Source organism: Aquarana catesbeiana, linkage group LG09 (assembly GCF_042186555.1).
Source record: "Aquarana catesbeiana isolate 2022-GZ linkage group LG09, ASM4218655v1, whole genome shotgun sequence".
In the NCBI taxonomy this organism is placed as follows: Eukaryota; Metazoa; Chordata; class Amphibia; order Anura; family Ranidae; genus Aquarana; species Aquarana catesbeiana.
In genome coordinates this window covers 43,345,498-43,368,104 of record NC_133332.1, presented here as the reverse complement: position 1 = coordinate 43,368,104, position 22,607 = coordinate 43,345,498, and the positions used below count along the sequence as shown (strand labels likewise).

The 22,607-nt window shown below is 43.9% G+C and overlaps 1 protein-coding gene across 6 annotated transcripts in view; it reads right to left on the bottom strand.

Annotated features, from left to right (window-relative positions):
- The window catches only part of LOC141107550 (antigen-presenting glycoprotein CD1d-like), a 170,723-nt gene that overhangs the window by 63,240 nt on the left and 84,876 nt on the right, over nt 1–22,607 (bottom strand). For 3 of the 6 annotated variants that reach the window (XR_012235928.1, XM_073598366.1, XM_073598365.1), the window contains exons 4-5: nt 20,366–20,626; nt 484–648 (exon numbers count right to left, since the gene is read on the bottom strand). Coding sequence is in view for 5 of the 6 variants with exons in the window: in XM_073598366.1 (XP_073454467.1) it covers nt 484–648; nt 20,366–20,626 (426 nt within the window). In the remaining variant the exon portion in view is untranslated. The remainder of the gene's footprint in view (nt 1–483; nt 649–20,365; nt 20,627–22,607) is intronic. The other 3 variants (XM_073598369.1, XM_073598368.1, XM_073598370.1) reach the window with 1 other exon arrangement.

The window sequence follows — 22,607 nt, the reverse complement described above, 5'->3', positions numbered from 1 at the left end:
GAGCCATATTGGGATGAGGCATGATGCCTGAGTACCAAAGATCTCTGAAGTGCCATCAGCTGAGCGATCAACAACTGCCTTAATGGCAGAAACCATAAAGTAAAATAGATAATTTTGCGCTACTCTAAATAACAAGCAGCTAACACACCAAATTAGATAAATGGCAAAAGAAACACATAAATAAAAGTGTAGCGCTGTAAAGAAATGGGTTGAAAACCCAAAACCATCAAAAATGTGAATAAAATATTGACAAACTAACACAGTGAATAAATATAAGGAGTAGTGTCCATGTACAAATGGTACATAACTAAATGTTGATAATGATATCACATAACAAAAAATTCCAGTTGTTTAAGATCCAAGTCTATGAAAGTAAAATAGTGGAGTCTAACATCAAAGAGTTCCAATCAGAAAACGTGTGAATCCGTGGAAAAAAAATTAGAGACCGTGATCAAACCACCACCACGAGTAGAGGAGGCTTACCAGAATGTTTGAACACACCAGGGCGTACGCTCTGCGCGTCAAACAGGCTTTGTATTGCGGTGGCTGGATTCTGATGGTGCTGGTTTCTGTGGAGCGAAGATACCCTGCTCGCAACCCAATGAGGACGCGTGGGAAATGATCTCTCAGAAATCCATGGGGGCAAAGCTGGCAGAAGAGAAAGCAAAGAGGGACCACATAGCGTAATTCCATAACATACAATAAAATTTATTAAAATAGAAAAACACTCACATGATACTGGATAAAAAAGCGCTTGTACAAAGTCAATAGGCAGCAGTGGGGACCTCTCTGACGCGTTTCGTCTCCAAGGACATTGTCTGGGGTGTCCCTCCACTGCTGCACTTCACGAATATATAGGCAATATGACCCCCATCCTGAAAATCAAAGTCCATGAGTGTTGGGCAGCCTATTACCTAGAGTACTTTGGGTGTTTCAAAATGGCGTCGCCGCGTGCGTTCCACGGCTAGTGATAGCCAATATGGAGGTGCGTTTCAAGCTGCGTCTATATTATTAGAGAGGAACCTGAGTGCAGAGGCAAAGGGGCCGGCCGAACGGCCACGCCCACCCACCACCGTCAATGCAAACACGCCAAAGAGTGCCAAGCAACACGGCCTGGGAGACAGTTGGGCGTCAGCGGGGAGGCACGATCTGAGGCAAACACCGCTGTGTGCGATCCACGCACCCAGCCGGTGTGCGTTCCACACATTACATCAGACGTACTGGGCTCACATCCATGTGTTGGTGCACATGCGCAGTGATGCCCATACGGAATATGTACGCACTATGGGAACGGAAATCTTGGAATTGCCAATCTTATAGCAGGGGGACATCTAATCATGACCTAAATATGAAAAAGGGGAATTAAAAAAAACATATTGATAGTAAGGGGAGAAAAGAGCAACACATGAGTATTCTCTCCCATCTCCTGCAGTGGACAAAAAACATAAAAATGTGGCGGATTATATTGGTACACTAGTGACAACAGATAGTTGTCAAAGCAACATATACACAACAAAGCCACTACTTCAGTGGCTTCTGAGTGGAAGAAAAAAATTTAAAACTGTAATAACATACTGACAAATTGGTAAGTGAAAAAAGGAGAAATCGTATCCAGCCACTCATAAACTAAATCTTCATATGGAGGCATATATACAGATAATAAGTCAAGAGTACAGATTGCATTAAAAAACAAGAGAGAGAGAAAAAAATAAACAAACAATGTAAGTTGACATTTCTGATAGGAACATAATGTCAAGCTTTGCTAATAAAAGAGTTAATGTCCCAATCTATGTTCATGCCGTGAGGCGAATAGGAACGCAATTCATATATCCAATATGTCTCAAGTTGTGAGACACCCTTAGTTCTGGCCCCTCCCCTCCAAGGGGCAATGTACCTATCAATAATCAAAAAGGAGGTTCCCTTAGGGTCACGGTTGTGATGTGCCCTGTAGTGTCTAGGCACAGTGTGTTTTATATCCCTGCTTTTGATTAGGGCAATATGTTCTGCAACTCTTATCGAAAAAGTGAAGATATTGGGGCCCACATATTGCATCCCGCATGGGCAGGTAATTAAATATACTATATAGTGGGTTGTACAGGTACAAAAATGTTTCATCATATATTGTTTGCTGGTGACGGTGGATGTAAAATCTACTACTGTACGTCCAACTCCTGAGTTGTGTTGGCACACCGTGCATTTCCTGCACGGAAAGAAGCCAGTCAGATCATGGAAGAATGAAGGTCGTGAAGGGGGGTTTATAATATTAGGAGCTATTTTACTTTGTAGAGTAGGCGCACCTCTAAAGACAACTCTAGCTTGATCTGGTAGGAATGGACCTAAAATGCGATCATTTTTGAGAATATTCCAATGTCTGGAAAAAATAGCCTTGATCTGACGGTATTGAGTGGAAAACGAAGTCATCAAGGACCCCTTGAAGGTATTGTCAGTATCGCATTTGGACTTAATAGCTAGTAGGGATTCCCTATCTGTTTCCATGGCACGTAAGAGTTCTCGGTCAACATCCACAGAGTTGTATCCTTTGGCGAGAAACCGAACTTTGAGTGTATCTGCTTGTACTCTAAAGGACTCTATATTGGTACAGTTTCTACGTAATTATAGAAACTGACTCTGTGGAACAGATCGAAGCCACGATGGATGGTGGCAACTGTCCACAGGGATAAAACCATTTCTGTCTGTTGATTTGAAAAAGGCTTGAAATTCGAATTGGCTGTTGACAATCCGAATTTGAAGATCTAAAAAATTAATCATATCCATACTTGAATTATAGGTCAAAGAAATACCCCTATCATTAGTGTTAAGTAAATTGAAAAATGATTGTAACGAATCAACAGTGCCACTCCATAGGAGGAGGATGTCGTCTATGTAGCGTGCCCACAGGACCAACGACGGATTTCCTAGGGCATAGACGACATCCTCCTCCCACTTGGCCATAAATAAATTGGCCAGGCTGGGGGCAAATTTTGCCCCCATAGCAACCCCACGGAGTTGTAAATAGAATTGTTGGTTAAACCAAAAATAATTATGGGTAGTGGTGAATTGTAATAACTCCATGATGAATTCACGCTGAAAAGGAGCAAGGGATGGTTCTTTATCTAGAAAATATTTAACTGCTTCAATTCCCCTCACGTGTGGTATGCAGTTATAAAGGGAGGCCACATCTGCCGTGGCCATGATGTAGTCCCCCTGTATATCCAAACCCTCTAGTAGTCTAATGGTGGCCCCAGTATCTTTGAGATATGATGGCATTTGTCTCACAAGGGGCTGTAAGTAATAATCTATATATTGGCCTATTTTTTACCAATTTTTCAGCATGTTATTACAGGTTTAAATTAATTTTTTTCCAGTCAGAAGCCTGTCTCCCTTTGCTAGCACTCTTTGGCGTGTTTGCATTGGCGGTGGTGGGTGGGCGTGGCCATTCGGCCAGCCCCTTTGCCTCTGCACTCAGGTTCCTCTCTAATAATATAGACGGAGCTTGAAACGCACCTCCATATTGGCTATCACTAGCCGTGGAACGCACGCGGCGACGCCATTTTTAAACATCGAAAGTACGATGTCCTTGGAGACGAAACACGTCGGGAAGGTCCCCACTGCTGCCTATTGACTTTGTACAATCGCTTTTTTATCCAGTATCATGTGAGTGTTTTTCTATTTTAATAAATTTTATTGTATGTTACGGAATTACGCTATGTGGTCCCTCTTTGCTTTCTCCTCTGCCACCTTTGCCCCCATGGATTTCTGAGAGATCATTTCCCACGCGTCCTCATTGGGTTGTGAGCAGGGTATCTTCGCTCCACAGAAACCAGCACCATCAGAATCCAGCCACCGCAATACAAAGCCTGTTTGACACGCAGAGCGTACGCCCTGGCGTGTTCAAACATTCTGGTAAGCCTCCTCTACTCGTAGTGGTGGTTTGATCACAGTCACTAATTTTTTCCACGGATTCACACATTTTCTGATTGGAACTCTTTGATGTTAGACTCCAATATTTTACTTTCATGAACGGCAGAAACCATGAATGGTTCGTGTTAAGGATTAGAGAAGGTTTGAGGAAAAACGTATACAGGCCTGAAAATCCAGTGCTGGGACAGAGCATCCAGACCCCTGGTTTTCGGATGGAAGAACCAGGAGAATAACACTGGCAGCTGAGCACTGACAGGAGATGCCATTAAATCCACTTGAAGGGTGCCCCATTAAGCAAACAGTGGTAGGAAACATCCATTTGTTTTAGATCCAAAAAGCGGTTGCTCAAAAAGTGTCTGCTCACATATTCTCCATCCCGGGAAGGTAAGAGACTGACAGGGACTGCACTCCGGCAACTGAAAGATGTGTGCCGCAATCTGCCTAAGGCTGCTTATTTCTCCCTGATTCAACACATATGCTACTGTTGTCTTTCTGAATACTCACGATGGCCCTGAAGCAGTGGTGCAAGAGTCAGTAATGCCTCCTGTGCTGCCATCAACTCTTTAATGAGGAATCCCTCCTTTCAATCTTCCTTGAGCAAACTAGTTCTGACAGTAAGCTTAACCCACTGCTGGAGTAAAGCAAACTTAAGGTGTTTGAGATGCCATCGAGCCCAGGCTGCTGTGGGGACTGCTGCATTCATCAATACACTCTGTAGCATCTCCAGGGCCCTTGCCTGATGATTCAGAAGCCCTTTAAATTACTTCCACTGCTTTCCATCTAAAGCCATCTCACCAGCCTTAGAAAGAAGAAATAAAAAGCATACATAGGTCATCCTTCTACATATCGTATATTCTTTTTTGGTAAAGTCTGAAGAAGGTTGGCCGGACTGAGAAAGCTTGAGTCCAGTTACTGGCTTTGGAAGGAAAATTGGACCCTGCACAAGGCGAGTCCAAACAGCTCTTTTAGTGTGTCTTGACCTCATGCTCAATGAATTGTGACAATTGTGTCTAGTAGGGTTGTCCTGATACCGATAGTAGTATCGATATCGGCACCGATACCGAGCATTTGCCCAAGTACTTGTACTCGGGCAAATGCTCCCGATGCTTCCCCGATACCTGTACAGTCAGCAGTGATCGGTGCGTGGGGGAGTTACAAGCTTCTCCCCCCGCGGCTTTCAGCTGCTTAGTGACATACAGCGGTGATCGGTGCTTGTAACTCCCCCACACGCGATCACCGCTGACTGTCACCGCATCCTCCTCCAGTCCCCCTCCATGCCCCCTCCGTTCCACTGTCCCCCTCCGCTGTCCCTCTTCGTTCCGCTGTCCCCCTCCGCTCAGTGGTGTATTTAGGGTTTTGTGCTGCCCTAGGCCTGACTGAGCTTGCGCACCCCCTAATTTAAATATGACCCACCTTTTCTGTCAAGGCCACACCCCTTCCTTTTTAAGATCCGCCCTGTCATCTTCATTGGAGGAGGACAGAGGGATGCCGCCGGAAGAGGACAGAGGGACACCACAGGAGGAGGACAGAGAGGCATGCGGCATCTTTTCATTTGGGGGGTAAGGGGATATGTGCTAGTTGCTTTGGGAGGGGAGGATCAGACCCCCCCCACTAGCACATATCCTCTCCCCTCCCAAAGCACCCAGCACATATCCCCTTACCCCCCCTCCCCTCATCCATGTGTGCATCTGTTATCTGCCCCCCTTCCCGGTTACTGTGTCCCCCTCCACTGTAAACTATACACAGACCTTAGAGCAGAAGCGCGGCTCTTGCGCTGAAGTCGTGTCCCTCCTCTGTGGCTCCTTCTCCTCCTGGCTGTGTACACTAGAACATTGGAGCCGAGAAGGAGGAGGAGCTTAGGAGTGTGTGTGGCTGACAGTGGGGAGAGAGGTGGCGGCTGCTACGGAAAGCCGATCGCCGCTTGTGGGACCCCAGGTGGCAGATGTCCTGGGTGCCCACGCTAGCGCACTCTGGCTGCCAGTTACCGAAGCTCAGTGCCAGAACTTGTTGTGGGCTCCGGGACAGTGGCGCCACTAGGTTTGGTGTCACCTGGCTCTGTAAAAATTGTGTCATCCCCCCTTAATTTTTTGACTGGAGGCCCAGCGTTGGAGCTCATTGTGGCGGTCAACAAGGCCTAGAGGATATCAGGTTAGGCACTTCCTAATGGCTCAGTCCCTGGGAACAGTAATGGATAATGGCCAACAGGCTCTCTTACCAGACCCGGTGAAACTGCAACAGTGATCCCTCCGGCTGGACGTTCGCTTACTCTGGGTTGCCCAGGCTGACTCTACTCAGTAGTGTAGCATGTCTGTACCCTGGCAGTGGCTTTATCTTTCTCCCCCTCTGGTGCGGGTACAGCGTGGCTCTCTCTTTGGTGGTGCGGGAACAGTGTGGCTGGCTCTCTGGTGGTGCGGGTACAGCGTGGCTCTCTGGTGGTGCGGGTACAGCGTGGCTCTCTGGTGGTGCGGGTACAGTGTGTCTCCATCTCTGGCTTCCCCCAACACAGTACTCTCTTTTTCTCCTCCTCTAACACCCCCCCTCAGCAGAGTGCATGCATGCTGGGGGCTGTAGCATGATGTCTGTGGACACACAGGGGCGCCACTCTTCAGGGACTACTTTTCCCATGATGCCCCCCGGAGTCTTCTGATTGGCCCTCTGCTGTGGCCAATTATGGGGTGAGAAACAGTGGTCAGGAAGTTGGGCGGCGGCGCGGTGAAATCAATTAGAGCCGCTCTCTCTCTCTTCTCCCTTTGGCTGACAGAAAGGGGAGGGGGGGCGAGTGGGGGAGATACACAGACAGCCCGCATCTCTCCTCTCCCTGTCACAGCGCTGCTGCTCCATTTGCCAGAGAACTCGGCAGCAGCAGAGAACTCACCCGCTCGCCCTCCTCCCCTTTCTGTCTGCCGAAGGGAGAAGAGAGAGAGAGCGGCTCTAATTGGTTTCGCCGTGCCGCCGCCCAGCTTCCTGACCGCTGTTTTCCTCCCCATGATTGGCCACAGCAGAGGGCCAATCAGAGACAGAATCACGGCTTTACGGAGGGGCGGCTTGACGGCTCTTACTTAAACTACTTTCTAGGCTCCTCCGCACCCGGGACGCCACTGCACTGCTAAGCTTTACTCCCCAGATGGTGGCCCTGCTGTGCGGGAGCCGGGAAGAGGGCGCCGCTGCCATTTTCGGGGGGGGCTGCTTTTTTAAGCCCCCCTGCACAGTGCCGCCCTAGGCCTGGGCCTTGTTGGCCTAGGCCAAAACACAGCACTGCCCCTATATACCCCCATTTGCACTTCCACTGCTGTCTGACAACACTGGACGATGGAGACGGCAATTTTGAGTGGCAGTTTGGAGAAGAGGGAGTATGATGGATAGTGCACACAGAGCCTGCACTGCCCATTCTCCCCCTTAGCTGCAAGCTGACAGCTCTCTTTGGGGGACTTGAGGATGGAAAAGGTTCTGGGGGTCCTAGTGCTTACAGAATCAGCAATCACATGCAATAGAAAGCTGCAGCAAGCAAGGCCAGCACACTATTATCTTGCATTAAAAAGGGTATGTACTCAAGAAATAAATTAAAATCCTGCCACTTTATCAGTTATGAGTAGGGATGAGCCGAACACCCCCCCGGTTCGGTTCGCACCAGAACCTGCGAACGGACCGAAAATTTGCACGAACGTTAGAACCCTATTGACGTCTATGGGACTCGAACGTTCAAAATCAAAAGTGCTCATTTTAAAGGCTAATTTGCATGGTATTGTCCTAAAAAGGGTTTGGGGACCCGGGTCCTGCCCCAGGGGACATGTATCAATGCAAAAAAAACTTTTAAAAACGGCCGTTTTTTTGGGAGCAGTGATTTTAATGATGCTTAAAGTAAAAAAAAAAAGTGAAATATTACTTTAAATATCGTACCTGGGGGGTGTCTATAGTATGCCTGTAAAGTGGCGCGTGTTTCCCATGCTTAGAACAGTCCCTGCACAAAATGTCTATTTTAAAGGAAAAAAAGTCATTTAACCACTTTACTACCCGGCCATTGTAATATGACGTCCACAGATGGGATCTCCCATCATGGGTGGACGTCATATGACGTCCCAGTACAGAGGAACACTGATCGGTCTCCTCCCCTTGTATGTCCCCTCCCCCTACAGTTAGAATCATTCCCTAGGAAACATAATTAACCCCTTGTCTCCCCCTAGTGATTAACCCCTTCACTGCCTGTCACATTTATACAGTAATCAATGCAATTTTTTAGCATTGATCGCTGTATAAATGTGAATGGTCCCAAAAATGTGTCAAAAGTGTCCGATGTGTCCGCCATAATGTCGCAGTCACGAAAAAAAAATCGCGATTGCCGCTATTACTAGTAAAAAAAAAAAAAAAAATAATTAAAAAAAAAAATGCCATAAATCTATCCCGTATTTTGTAGACGCTATAACTTTTGAGCAAACCAATCAATATACGCTTATTGCGATTTTTTTTTTACCAAAAATATGTAGAAGAATACGTATCGGCTGAAACTGAGGAAAAAATTAGTTTTTTTTTTTTAAAAATTGGGATATTTATTATAGCAAAAAGTAAAAAATATTGTGTTTTTTTTTTCAAAATTGTCGCTCTTCTTTTATTTATAGCGCAAAAAATAAAAACCGCAGAGGTGATCAAATACCACCAAAAGAAAGCTCTATTTGTGGTAAAAAAAGGACGTCAATTTTGTTTGGGTACAACGTCGCACGACCGCGCAATTGTTGTCTAAAGTGCGACAGCGCTGAAAACTAAAAATTGGTCTGGGAAGGAAGGGGGTGAAAATGCCCTGTATTGAACCGGTTAAAACTGCTTGCGGCTTTAATGTAATGTCGGTCCTGGCAATATGGATGAAAATCAGTGAGACAAACTTCATGGGTACCCCCCAGTCCATTACCAGGCCCTTTGGGTCTTGTATGGATATTAAGGGGAACCCCGCACCCAAATTAAAAAAAGGAAAGGTGTGGGGCCACCAGGCCCTATATACTCTGAACAGCAGTATACAGGTGGTGCAAACAAGACAGGGACTATAGATTTGTTGTTAAGTAGAATCTGTTTTGTAATTTTGAACTGGTACATTTTTAACGTGTTTAGCTCCAGCCAAAAAATATTTTTTAAGCTTTTTGGAAAACATAGGGAAGGGTTATCACCCCTGTGACATTTGTTTTGCTGTCTATGCTCCTCTTCAGAAGATTGAACCTCACTTTTTGTCCCAATGACAAATGTTTTTTGAAAATTTGGGGTTTTTTGTGAAACAAGGATTGGTGATAAAGCATCAGTGGAAAGGAGAAATGTTTTTCCCATATTAACTCTTACAGGAGAGAATTTCCCTTCCTAGGGGTAGATTTCATCTCACTTCCTGTTGTCTCCTTCCATTTGCAAGTAGGAGTCGTTTGTAAGTTGGATGTTTGAAAGTAGGGGCCTGCCCTATATACTCAGCAGAAATTTGAGCCTTAGGTGTTGTTGTGGCCACAACACTGTAAGCCCTCACAGGGCCCTGCTGTGAAATATTAGATCAAGAATTGTAATTGCATGCCCCTGTTTAACAGGGGCAGAAAAATTGGGCCTTTGGTGGTGGTGGTGCTGGTGCCACCACACTGTAAGTCCTCACTCGCTCTTGGTGGGTGCAGAAATGGGCCCTGCTGTGAAATATTAGATCAAGAATTGTAATTACATTCCCCTGTTGAACAGGGGCTGAAAAATTAGGCCTTAGGCACTGGTGCTGGTGCCACAACACTGCAATCCCTCACAGAAACTCTAGTTGGAATGCAGGAATGAGCCCTGCTGCAAAGTAATGCATCAAAAATTGTAATTACATGCCCCTGTTAAACAGGGGCTGAAAAATTGGGCCTTAGGCACTGGTGGCGGCGCCCAGAACCAAATATGTTCTTACAAGCTATCAGCGTGATCATTGAGGAGGAAGAAGATAATTACTCAGGATAGTCACTCAGCATCAACATAGGCAGTCTTTGAAGGGATCTGAGATTTCAAAAAAAATTATTCGGTTACATCAGCATCAGGTGCTTGGTAGCTGGTGGTGATCCAAGACTGATTCATTTTTAGGAAGGTCAGACGATCGACCGTGTCGGTGGACAGACGCACCCTGTGATCAGTTACAAAGCCTCCAGCAGCACTGAATGTGCGTTCCGAAAGAATGCTGGATGCAGGACAGGCCAGTAGCTCAATTGCATACTGTGCAAGCTCTGGCCAGTGATCCATCCTCAAGACCCAGTAACCCAGAGGATTTTCGTTGGGAAAGGTGTCCAAGTCAGATCTTGCCCCTAGGTATTCCTCCACCATGTAAAACAGACGCTGGCGATGGTTGCTGGAACCGATCATACCTTGTGGCTGCGGACTAAAAAATTGTCTGAACGTATCGGTCAGATGGCCACCTTCTCCAATGCTCCTTCTTTGACTGACCGAAGCCTAAGCAACAAGTTGTCCAGAAACAGGGGTTTGTAACCTCCCAGTCTCTGGGAACGCATTGCACAGATCTTTCTGCAAGGCCTCCCGAAGATGTTTCATCCTCTGCTCCCTCTGCGACGGCAAGATAAGGTCCGCAACCTTACCCTTGTAACGTGGATCAAGGAGGGTTGCCAGCCAGTATTGGTCCTTCTCCTTGATACCACAAATACGAGGATCCTTACGCAGGCTTTGCAGGATCAGGGAGGCCATGCAGTGTAGGTTTGCTGAGGCATTCGGTCCGGAGTCCTCTGGGTCACTAAGGACGACATGGTCCGCAGCCACCTCCTCCCAGCCACGTACAAGTCCATGTGTTTCTTGGGACTGATCCCTTAAAGACTGCTGCTGATGCTGAGTGCCAGGCTCCACCTCCATACTGACACAATCTTCCTCCTCCTCCTCTTCCTGTGTGATCGGTGGGCACGCAGGAACACTGTCTGGATAAAGGGGGCCTTGAGAGCTAAGGAAGTCCTCCTGCTTCATGCCTCTGTTCTGCCTCAAGTGCCCTGTCCATTATTCCACGCAGCGTGTGCTCCAACAAGTGAACAAGGGGGAGAGTGTCACTGATGCATGCACTGTCACTGCTCACCATCCTTGTGGCCTCCTCAAATGGTGACAGGACAGTGCATGCATCCCTGATCATGGCCCACTGGCGTGGGGAAAAAAAAACAAGCTCCCTTGACCCTGTCCTGGTGCCATAGTCACACAGGTACTCATTGATGGCCCTCTGCTGCGTGTGCAGCCGCTGCTGCATGGCCAACGTTGAGTTCTACCTGGTGGGCATGTCACAGATTAGGCGGTTCTTGGGCAGGTTAAACTCCTTTTGGAGGTCCGCCAGCCGAGCACTGGTATTATATGACCGGCGGAAATGCACACAGACTTTCCTGGCCTGCCTCAGGACATCCTGTAAGCCCGGGCACTGCCCAAGAACCGCTGCACCACCAAGTTAAGGACGTGAGCCAAACGGCACATGGGTCATTTGTCCCTGTCGGAGGGCAGAGAGGAGGTTGGTGCCATTGTCGCAAACCACCATTCCTGCCTTAAGTTGGCGTGTCGTCAACCACCTCTGAACCTGCCCCTGCAGAGCTGACAGAACCTCTGCCCCAGTGTGACTCCTGTCCCCACCAGCTCAAGCACCGCATGGCATCTTTTGGCCTGCGTACTTGCGTAGCCCCTTGAACGCCTACAGAGCACCGCTGGTTCCGAGGACAAAGCACAGGAAGAGGCCATGGAGGAAGAAGAGGAGGGGGTGGAGGAGAGAGGTGTGTCACAATCATTAGTAGTGGCATTTTGGAGGCGTGGTGGCGGAACAACCTCCAACACTACTGCACCTTGTCCTGCATCCTTCCCAGCTGCCAGCAGAGTCACCCAATGCACAGTGAAACTTAGGTAACGTCCCTGTCCATGCCTGCTGGACCATGAGTCAGCACCTTACCGCTAGCCGCCCTGTCCAGCGAGGCATGGACATTGCCTTCCACATCCTGGTAGAGAGCTGGAATCGCCTTCCATGAGAAAAAGTGGTGTTTGGGTACCTGCCACTGAGGAACCGCACATTCCACAAACTCACGGAAGGGGGCAGAGTCTACCAACTGAAAAGGCAGCAGTTGAAGTGCTAGCAATTTTGCCAAGCTAGCATTCAACCGCTGGGCATGTGGATGGCTGGGAGCGAACTTCTTTCGGCGGTGCAGCAGCTGGGGCAGGGAAGTTTGCCTGGTAAATCTGGTACCGAAAGCAGATTGCCCACAACTACTTGGCTGTGACACACCTAATTCTACACCTTCATTCCTCTCAGTGCAGGTCCCAGAGAGGACTGAAGGTATACTAGAGTTGGAGATCTCAGCTGATGATCTCAGCTGATTGGTGATGTGCCTCCTCCTCCTCCTCCTCCTCTCTCCTATCAGGCACCCACGTTGAGTCAGTGACCTCATCATCCCCTCCCTCCTCATCACTGGAGCAAACCTGGCAGTATGCTGCTGCAGGGGGAGCATGACTGCCAGATTGCTGTCCTTCTTGGGCACCCCCTCTGTCCGTGCTCGCATTACTGCCTTCATCTAGCTCAGTATCATCATCATCAGAGCCTTCCAAACGCTGGGCATCCTCCTGGAGCATGTACCCAACACTGTGGTCAAACAGTTTGAGGGACTCCTCAGGAGGACATGGTGGGGCTAGGGAAGGAGTCACTGATGACATTAAGCCGAGGGGCGAGAGGCCGCGTTGGCAGCTGCTTTGCCAGACAAAGTACCCTGAGCATGGGTGAGAGAGGATGAGGAGGATGAGGACGGCTTGGTCATCCACTCGACCAAGTCTTCCTCATGTTGCGGCTCAACACGGCCAGCTGCCGAAAAAAAGGCCAAGTGTGTCCCACGGCCACGTGCTGATGAGGATGCACCGTCTCCACGACCAGCACTTTTGTCTCTAGACACAGAGCCTGCTTGCCCTCTTTTATTGGCTTGTGACTGTCTGCCTCTCCTTGTTGGCCTTCCAGACATACTAATGGCCTGTAGCTGCACTAAGCTGGGATATATATTTATATATACTGATACTGCAGGTAGCAAAATCAACTGCCTGCCTGTAGTATGAGAACACCACCAACCTTGTACAGGGAGCTTTAGGTGAACACTGTGCAGAGCTCGCCAAAAAATAACTTGTAGCTTATTTAGCTGCCTGCGGTAGTGATAGGATCAGGAAAACACCACCAACCTTCTACAGGTAGCTTTAGGTGAACACTGTGCAGAGCTCGCCAAAAAATAACTTGTAGCTTATTTAGCTGCCTGCGGTAGTGATAGGATCAGGAAAACACCACCAACCTTCTACAGGTAGCTTTAGGTGAACACTGTGAAGAGCTCGCCAAAAAATAACTTGTAGCTTATTTAGCTGCCTGCGGTAGTGATAGGATCAGGAAAACACCACCAACCTTATACAGGTAGCTTTAGGTGAACACTGTGCAGAGCTCGCCTAAAAATAACTTGTAGCTTATTTAGCTGCCTGCGGTAGTGATAGGATCAGGAAAACACCACCAACCTTCTATAGGTAGCTTTAGGTGAACACTGTGCAGAGCTCGCCAAAAAATAACTTGTAGCTTATTTAGCTGCCTGCGGTAGTGATAGGATCAGGAAAACGCCACCAACCTTTTACAGGTAGCTTTAGGTGAACACTGTGCAGAGCTCGCACTACACTAACTTGTAGCTTATTTAGCTGCCTGCAGTAGTGATAGGATCAGGAAAACTCCACCAACCTTATACAGGTAGCTTTAGGTGAACACTGTGCAGAGCTTGCCAAAAAAATAACTTGTATGTTTAGCTTAACACTGAGGAGGACGCACTACACTAACTTGTAGCTTTAGCTGAACACTGTGCAGAGGTCACACTAAACTAACTGGTAGCTTTAGCTAAAGACTGTGAGGAGGACGCACTACACTAACTTGTAGTTTAAGCTGAACACTGTGAGGAGGACGCACTACACTAACTTGTAGCTTTAGCTGAACACTGGGCAGAGGTCGCACTACACTAACTTGTAGTTTTAGCTGAACACTGTGAGGAGGATGCACTACACTAACTTGTAGCTTTAGCTGAACACTGTGCACTACACTAACTTGTAGTTTTAGCTGAACACTGTGCAGAGGTCACACTAAACTAACTTGTAGCTTTAACTGAACACTGTGAGGAGGACGCACTACACTAACTGTAAATAGTCTAGCTGCCTGACTGTGGTACTAATAGGATCAAAAGAACACCAGCAATTTTCTTCAGGTAGCTGTAAATACTGTAACAAGACAAGCCTGCCTGTCAGTAGGAAGATAACAGGAACGGATCTAGCTAAACTGAATACAGTGTAATATATATATATATATAATATACACACACACACACACAACACCTGGGATCCTGGGATGCATATATATACACACAATACACTAAGTGCAGCTAACTCACTGACTGTCCTGCCTAATCTAGCTAACTCAAATGAAATGACACTGTCTCTCTCTCTCTCTCTCTCTCTCTCTCTCTCTCAGCCTTATATAGTGTGGGGCGTGTTCTAAACCCCCTGAGCCATAATTGGCCAAAGCCACCCTGGCTTTGGCCAATTACAGCTCTCTCTACCGACGGCGCTGTGATTGGCCAAACATGCGGGTCATAGTGCATGCTTGGCCAATCATCAGCCAGCAATGCACTGCGATGCCGCAGTGAATTATGGGCCGTGACGCGCCACACGAATTTGGCACGAACGGCCCATATCGTTCGCAATTCGACGAACGATCGAACAGCCGATGTTCGAGTCGAACATGGGTTCGACTCGAACAAACACGAAGCTCATCCCTAGTTATGAGGAACAACTACAAGCATGCAACTTATTCTCCCTGGAGAATCGATGCTTAAGAGGGGATATGATCGCAATATACAAATCTGTAATTTTGACTGTATCATTGGGAGTACGCTATTTAATCTAAGGTCTTCAAAGAAGACACACGGCCACACAAAGTTGGACAAATAGTGGTGCAAACTTAAACTGCGTAAGGTGTTCTTTACTTTTAGAGTGATTAGAATGTGGAACTCCCTTCCACAGTTGGTGATGCCAATGGAGGGTTTAGATAAATTTAAACAACTTTTAGATGTGTTTCTTAGTGAGTGCAATGTTCAGGGATATGGGAAATGGTAGTGACACACACACAGACACAAACACTGTCGGGCTGAACTGGATTTGATGAGCAGAATGTACAGTGGGGACAGAAAGTATTCAGACTCCCTTAAATTTTTCACTCTTTGTTATATTGCAGCCATTTGCTAAAATCATTTAAGTTCATTTTTTTTCCTCATTAATGTACGCACAGCACCCCATATTGACAGAAAAACACAGAATTGTTGACATTTTTGCAGATTTATTAAAAAAGAAAAACTGAAATATCACTTGGTCCTAAGTATTCAGACCCTTTGCTCAGTATTTAGTAGAAGCACCCTTTTGATCTAATACAGACATTAGTCTTTTTGGGAAAGATGCAACAAGTTTTTCACACCTGGATTTGGGGATCCTCTGCCATCCCTCCTTGCAGATCCTCTCCAGTTCTGTCAGGTTGGATGGTAAACGTTAGTGGACAGCCATTTTTAGGTCTCTCCAGAGATGCTCAATTGGGTTTAAGTCAGGGCTCTGGCTGGGCCATTCAAGAACAGTCACGGAGTTGTTGTGAAGCCACTCCTTCGTTATTTTAGCTGTGTGCTTAGGGTCACTGTCTTGTTGGAAGGTAAACCTTCGGCCCAGTCTGAGGTCCTGAGCACTCTGGAGAAGGTTTTCATCCAGGATATCCCTGTACTTGGCCGCATTCATCTTTCCCTCGATTGCAACCAGTCGTCCTGTCCCACCATGCTTCACTGTTGGGACTGTATTGGACAGGTGATGAGCAGTGCCTGGTTTTCTCCACATATACCGCTTAGAATTAAGGCCAAAAAGTTCTATCTTGGTCTCATCAGACCAAAGAATCTTATTTCTTACCATCTTGGAGTCCTTCAAGTGTTTTTTAGCAAACCCCATGCGGGCTTTCATTTGTCTTTGCACTGAGGAGAGGCTTCCGTCGGGCCACTCTGCCATAAAGCCCCGACTAGTGGAGGGCTGCAGTGATAGTTGACTTCATACAACTTTCTCCCATCTCCCGACTACATCTCCGGAGCTCAGCCAAAGTGATCTTTGGGTTCTGCTTTACCTCTCTCACCAAGGCTCTTCTCCCCCAACAGCTCAGTTTGACCAGACGGCCAGCTCCAAGAAGGGTTCTGGTCATCCCAAACGTCTTCCATTTAAGGATTATGGAGGCCACTGTGCTCTTAGGGACCTTAAGTGCAGCAGAATTTTTTTGGTAACCTTGGCCAGATCTGTGCCTTGCCACAATTCTGTCTCTGAGCTCTTTAGGCAGTGCCTTTGACCTCATGATTCTCATTTGCTCTGACATGCACTGTGAGCTGTAAGGTCTTATATAGACAGGTGTGGGGCTTTCCTAATCAAGTCCAATCAGTATAATCAAACACAGCTGGACTCAAATGAAGGTGTAGAACCATCTCAAATTTGATCAGAAGAAATGGACAGCACCTGAGTTAAATATATGAGTGTCACAGCAAAGGGTCTGAATACTTAGGACCATGTGATATTTCAGTTTTTCTTTTTAAATAAATCAGCAAAAATGTCAAGAATTCCATGTTTTTCTGTCAATATGGGGTGCTGTGTGTACATTCATGAGGAAAAAAAATAAACTTAAATGATTTTAGCAAATGGCTGCAATATAACAAAGAGTGAAAAATTTAAGGGGGCCTGAATACTTTCCGTCCCCACTGTAGTTTGCTTTGGATTCATTATTTACATAAATTAGTTTAGTTAAATTCCTTAAATTAATTTAATTTGTTTTCGAAAATTGTAAAATTCGAATGGAATTCAAATTTGAATTGAATTCCATTCGAATTTGAATTTATTCTATTTGAAATTTGATTTGTGGAAGATGGTTAAATTTTTTCTATTCCATTCTATTCTACTGTTTTTTTCTATTCTATTCTTTTCTATTCTTTTATTTTCTATTCTATTTTTTTCTGTTCTATTCTTTTTTATTCTATTTGAAATTCAAATTTCGAAAATGGGTATTTTCTTTCTATTCTATTCTTTTCTATTCTATTCAAATTTGAATTTATTCTATTAAAAATTAGAATTTCAGTAGATGGTTATATTCTATTTTATTCTATTCTATTATTTTTTTCTATTCTATTCTTTTCTATTCTGATCTATTATTGTATTTTATTCTATTTTCCATTCAATTACATTTTATTCTATTGGAATTCAAATATATTATATTTGAATTCCAATTTATTCTGTTCAACATTTGAACTTCAGAAGACAGTTATATTCTTTTTTTTCTATTTCATTGTTTTTTCTATTGTAATCTTTTTTTATTCTATTATTTTATTTTCCATTCTTTTCTATTCTATTCAAATTTGAATTTATTCTATTTACATTTTGGAAAATGGTTATATTCTTTCTATAATATTCTATTCTTTTATTTTCTATTCCATTCTTTTCTATTCAATTTGATATAATTGATAGATGGTTATAGTCTATTTTATTCTATTATTCTACAACCGCCAGAGCCCTGGCATTAGCACTCTAGCACTCTATTACTACTGGGGTTCCCTTATAAATGCTGTTTTTTCACTGCAGTGCAAATGCTTATATTAACCTATAGGCCTGAACCCTACTATGTGCATCTGTTTCTTGTAACCACTTTTCAAAATTGAAAATAAAAATAAAAAGTGTGTGTGTGTGTGTGTATGTGTGTATATATATATATATATATATATATATAATAATAGAATAGAGTGCTTATGTTTAATCTCTTTTATTAGGTATTTGCAAAAAAGACTTTTTATTACACGGTTTTTACAAGGTTTTTATTACACATACAGGTTGTAACTATACAATTATGTCAGGATTTGGACATCCATATTACAGTAAGTTACAAGCAAAGTAGAACAGAGTAATAAAGAAAAAAAAAAAATATATAAATATATATATATATATATATATATATACACACACACAGTCAGGTCCATAAATATTGGGACATCAACACAATTATAATCTTTTTGGCTCTATACACCACCACAATGGATTTGAAATGAAACGAACAAGATGTACTTTAACTGCAGACTTTCAGCCTTAATTTGAGGGTATTTACATCAAAATCAGGTGAACGGTGTAGGAATTACAACAGTTTGTATATGTGCCTCCCACTTTTTAAGGGACCAAAAGTAATGGGACAATTGGCTGCTCAGCTGTTCCATGGTAAGGTGTGTGTTATTCCCTCATTATCCCATTTACAAGGAGCAGATAAAAGGTCCAGAGTTAATTTCAAGTGTGCTATTTGCATTTGGAATCTGTTTCTGTCAGCTCTCAATATGAGATCCAAAGAGCTGTCACTATCAGTGAAGCAAGCCATCATTAGGCTGAAAAAACAAAACAAACCCATCAGAGAGATAGCAAAAACATTTGGTGTGGCCAAATCAACTGTTTGGCACATCCTTAAAAAGAAAGAATGCACTGGTGAGCTCAGCAACACCAAAAGACCCGGAAGACCACGGAAAACAACTGTGGTGGGTGACCGAAGAATTCTTTTCCTGGTGAAGAAAACACCCTTACAACAGTTGGCCAGATCAGGAACACTCTCCAGGAGGTAGGTGTATATGTGTCAAAGTCAAAAATCAAGAGAAGACTTCACTAGAATGAATACAGAGGGTTCCCCACAAGATGTAAACCATTGGTGAGTCTCAAAAACAGGAAGGTCAGATTAGAGTTTGCCAAACAACAACTAAAAAAGCCTTCACAGTTCTGGAACAACATCCTATGGACAGATGAGACCAAGATCAACTTGTACCAGAGCGATGGGAAGAGAAGAGTATGGAGAAGGAAAGGAACTGCTCATGATCCAAAGCATACCACCTCATCAGTGAAGCATGGTGGTGGTAGTGTCATTGCATGGGCATGTATGGCTGCCAATGGAACTGGTTCTCTTGTATTTATTGATGATTTGACTGCTGACAAAAGCAGCAGGATGAATTCTGAAGTCTTTCAGGCAATATTATCTGCTCATATTCAGCAAAATGCTTCAGAACTCATTGGACCACGCTTCACAGTGCAGATGGACAATGACCCGAAGCATACTGCGAAAGCAACCAAAGAGCTTTTTAAGGGAAAGAAGTGGAATGTTATACAATGGCCAAGTCAATCACTTGACCTGAATCCGATTGAGCATGCATTTCACTTGCTGAAGACGAAACTGAAGGGAAAATGCCCCAAGAACAAGCAGGAACTGAAGACAGTTGCAGTAGAGGCCTGGCAGAGCATTACCAGGGATGAAACCCTGCGTCTGGTGATGGCTACAATTCCCGTTGGAAAATCCGACGTGTATGAGGCTTAAGAGGGAATTTCCATTTTCTTTGTTGAAACTTCCTATTGTGTCTCCAAGACAGGAATTGAAGGGAAATCTGGGGTTTACAGAGATCAAAGAAAAAAAGTCTCTAAATTCAAAAAGGTTTGTCATCCTGTTCACTTAAAAGTACACCATGAAAGTAATTCAGAAACATCCACTGGTGGCCTTGTTCTGAATACGCTAGTTGTCTGTCTGTGGAAATCCAATCTGCTTAACAGACAGCTGTCTGCATGTAATAGACAGACCAAGACCACAGCTCCGTTCTCCAGCTTTGAGTAGTGGGCGTGTAGAATCCAAGCCAGGAATACATGTATAGAGCCAAAAAGAGTATAATTGTGTCAATGTCCCAATATTTATGGACCTGACTGTATATATATCTATATATATATTTTTTTTTTTTTCTTTATTACTCTGTTCTACTTTGCTTGTAACTTACCGTAATATGGATGTCCAAATCCTGACATAATTGTATAGTTACAACCTGTATGTGTAATAAAAACCTTGTAAAAACCGTGTAATAAAAAGTCTTTTTTGCAAATACCTAATAAAAGAGATTAAACATAAGCACTCTATTCTATTATTTTATTTTTTCTTTTATTTCTTTATTTTTTACTCTATTCCTTTATTTTTTATTCTATTTTGTTTCTATCCTTTTTATTTTCTATTTTATCTTATTGTATTCTATGTGGAAATTCAAATTTAAATCGAAAATGATTCTAAAATGTTTTGAATTTGATTTGAATTTGATTTCGTCCGAAATTTCGTTTTGTTTATTTGGATTCGTTTAAATTCATTACTATTTTAATTCAGATATTTGTATACATCCAAATTTTGGAACAATGAAAAATTTGTCCGAATTTCGATTCAGAATGAAACAAAACGCACATGTCTAAACTGGATAAACTAGTGTCTTTATTCAACCTGATCAACTATGTAACTATGTTTTTCATGACAATTTAATAACCTCTGATTTTCTATATTTTTTCTAGCAAATTTTTACTTTCCAGTACTTTACAAATTACTCACCCAGATGTACTATTAGTGGTTCTTTCAAGCTGCTGTGCTCCACTCGGCAGTAGACATTTTTTATGTCATTTACAGTTGTCACTATTGTTATCTGGTAAGTCCCGTCTCCATTAGGTAGAGTCACAGTTGACATCACATCCTCCTCTTTGTTCTCCTTCCACAAACTTACATTGATTGGCTTTGGATAGAATCCAGTCACCATACAGATAACATCTGTTTCAGATTCATAAGGTTTTTTGGTGATGTAGACCTGTGGCTGGACTGAGAAATATGGTAGAAAGTTAATAAAATAACAACACTAGTAAAGGCTTATACAGTATGTGATCTGTTTCAAGAATAGCTGTTTCCATGTTACCTAAAGTAGTAAGGACATGTAGAGCCAAGAAATAGGAACACATATTTTTTATCTATTTGTTTATGGCATGTGTGTATATTTGACTAATTTTGTTTCCGAGAGATCATTAAATCTTTTACATAACCCTATTCCCCTTCAAATACCCCAAATTAATCTCCAGCCTAGATTTTTTTTTTTTTTTTACCTTCAGACAGAATGTGGCAGGTTTAGAACCTATTTTTAATTGCCGTCTGTGATTCACCATCTCTATTTATTTCGGGGACCATTGTCAATAAGACAGATAGTGACATCCAAAATTTTACAGTCATCTTAACAGGTAGTGAGAGGAGGTGGATGTCTGTTTCCAAGCCAACTGTCTGAAACCTTGTTTACACGATCAGATTTTCCACAGACAAAACGTCAGACTTTTGTCTGAAGGGCGTTGGCCAGGAACTTGTCTTGCATACAAACGGCAAGGAATTGTCAGCCAAAAAACACGAACGTAGTGACATATTAGACGTACTACGAGACTACAAAGAGGAAGTTCAATTGGCATGCGCCACCCTTTGGGCTCCTTCTGCTAATTTCGTGTTAGTAGAAGTTTGGTGAGTGTTGATTCGCGCTTTTCATTTTGTGCTTTACAGTTCGTTTCTGAACGGCCGTTCCTCAATCAGCCATGTTGCAGAATCGGAGGAGATAACATGTTATTATTGGCCTTGGAGTTATTGATTTGACTCAAGTCCAGTCCAGGAACAGGAGGAAGAGGATTTCTTGGTCAAAAAATTGGTTGCTTTATTAATCGTGACTAATTATGTCATGTGCCTTTGCTGCGGGAGCTCCAGGAGAATAATCCAGATGATTTTTGGAATTATCTCCGGATGACGGAGCCCTGCTTTTACCAACTCTTGGTATTGTTGACCCCCTATATTAAGAAGCAGGACACATGCATGAGGCTTTTATTTTATTTTTTGGTTGAATAATGATTTGATTTGGTATATTTTCTATATATTTTTGGATGCATAGAATGCACTTTTTGGTTAAGTTCTATTGGCAGATAGCATGTCTAATGTTATTTGTTTTCTTTTTTTAATGCACAATAAAAAAATTGTGTAGAATAATACTTGTCTATGTGTTTCACTTCAAATGACAGTTTGAAAGTAGGCAGTTACATTTAAAAAAAATACAATGTAAAATTTAACAAGGGACACTAACATAGTTGTATGGTTATAAAAAAAATACAGGATAATGGTGTTGTGGTAACTTGACCAAAAAAATAAAAAAAACATAATAATATTATTCTTGATATCACTAGAAAAAAAAGCCTTTTTAAACGCATTTGGCAGAACTCTGTCAGTATCACCAGCAAAGCAGCTTCATTATTATCCCATTAATCAGTTAACGACTGCATTGACTGTATTGACCGAATGACGGCTATAGCGCGGCTCGATAACTCTGGGAGGGCGTACATTGACGTACTTCTAGAATCCCGCTCCCGCATGCCCCCTGGGGTGCGCACCCGTGAATATCCGTGACCGCCGGGTCGGCATCACAGTAAATGGCCGCTGACAGCGGCCGTTTACCATGTGATCGCTCCGTCAAATGACGGAGCGATCACTTGTAAACAAACCGGCGCCATGTCCGTTTCCTCTCTCCCCTCTCTGTACCGATCGGTACAGTGTGAGCAGAGAGGGGAGAGGTCGCGTGCAGCAGCGCTGTGGGCTGGATCTGTAGTGCCCACAGGGCTAATCTGTGCCCATTGCAGCCTCATCCAGCCATCCATCCATGCTCAGCCATCCATGATATCATACTCATCCAGCAATCCATCCATGCTCATCCATCCATCCATACTCAGCAATACTCATCCATCCATGCTCAGCCATCTATACATACTCAGCAATACTCATCCAT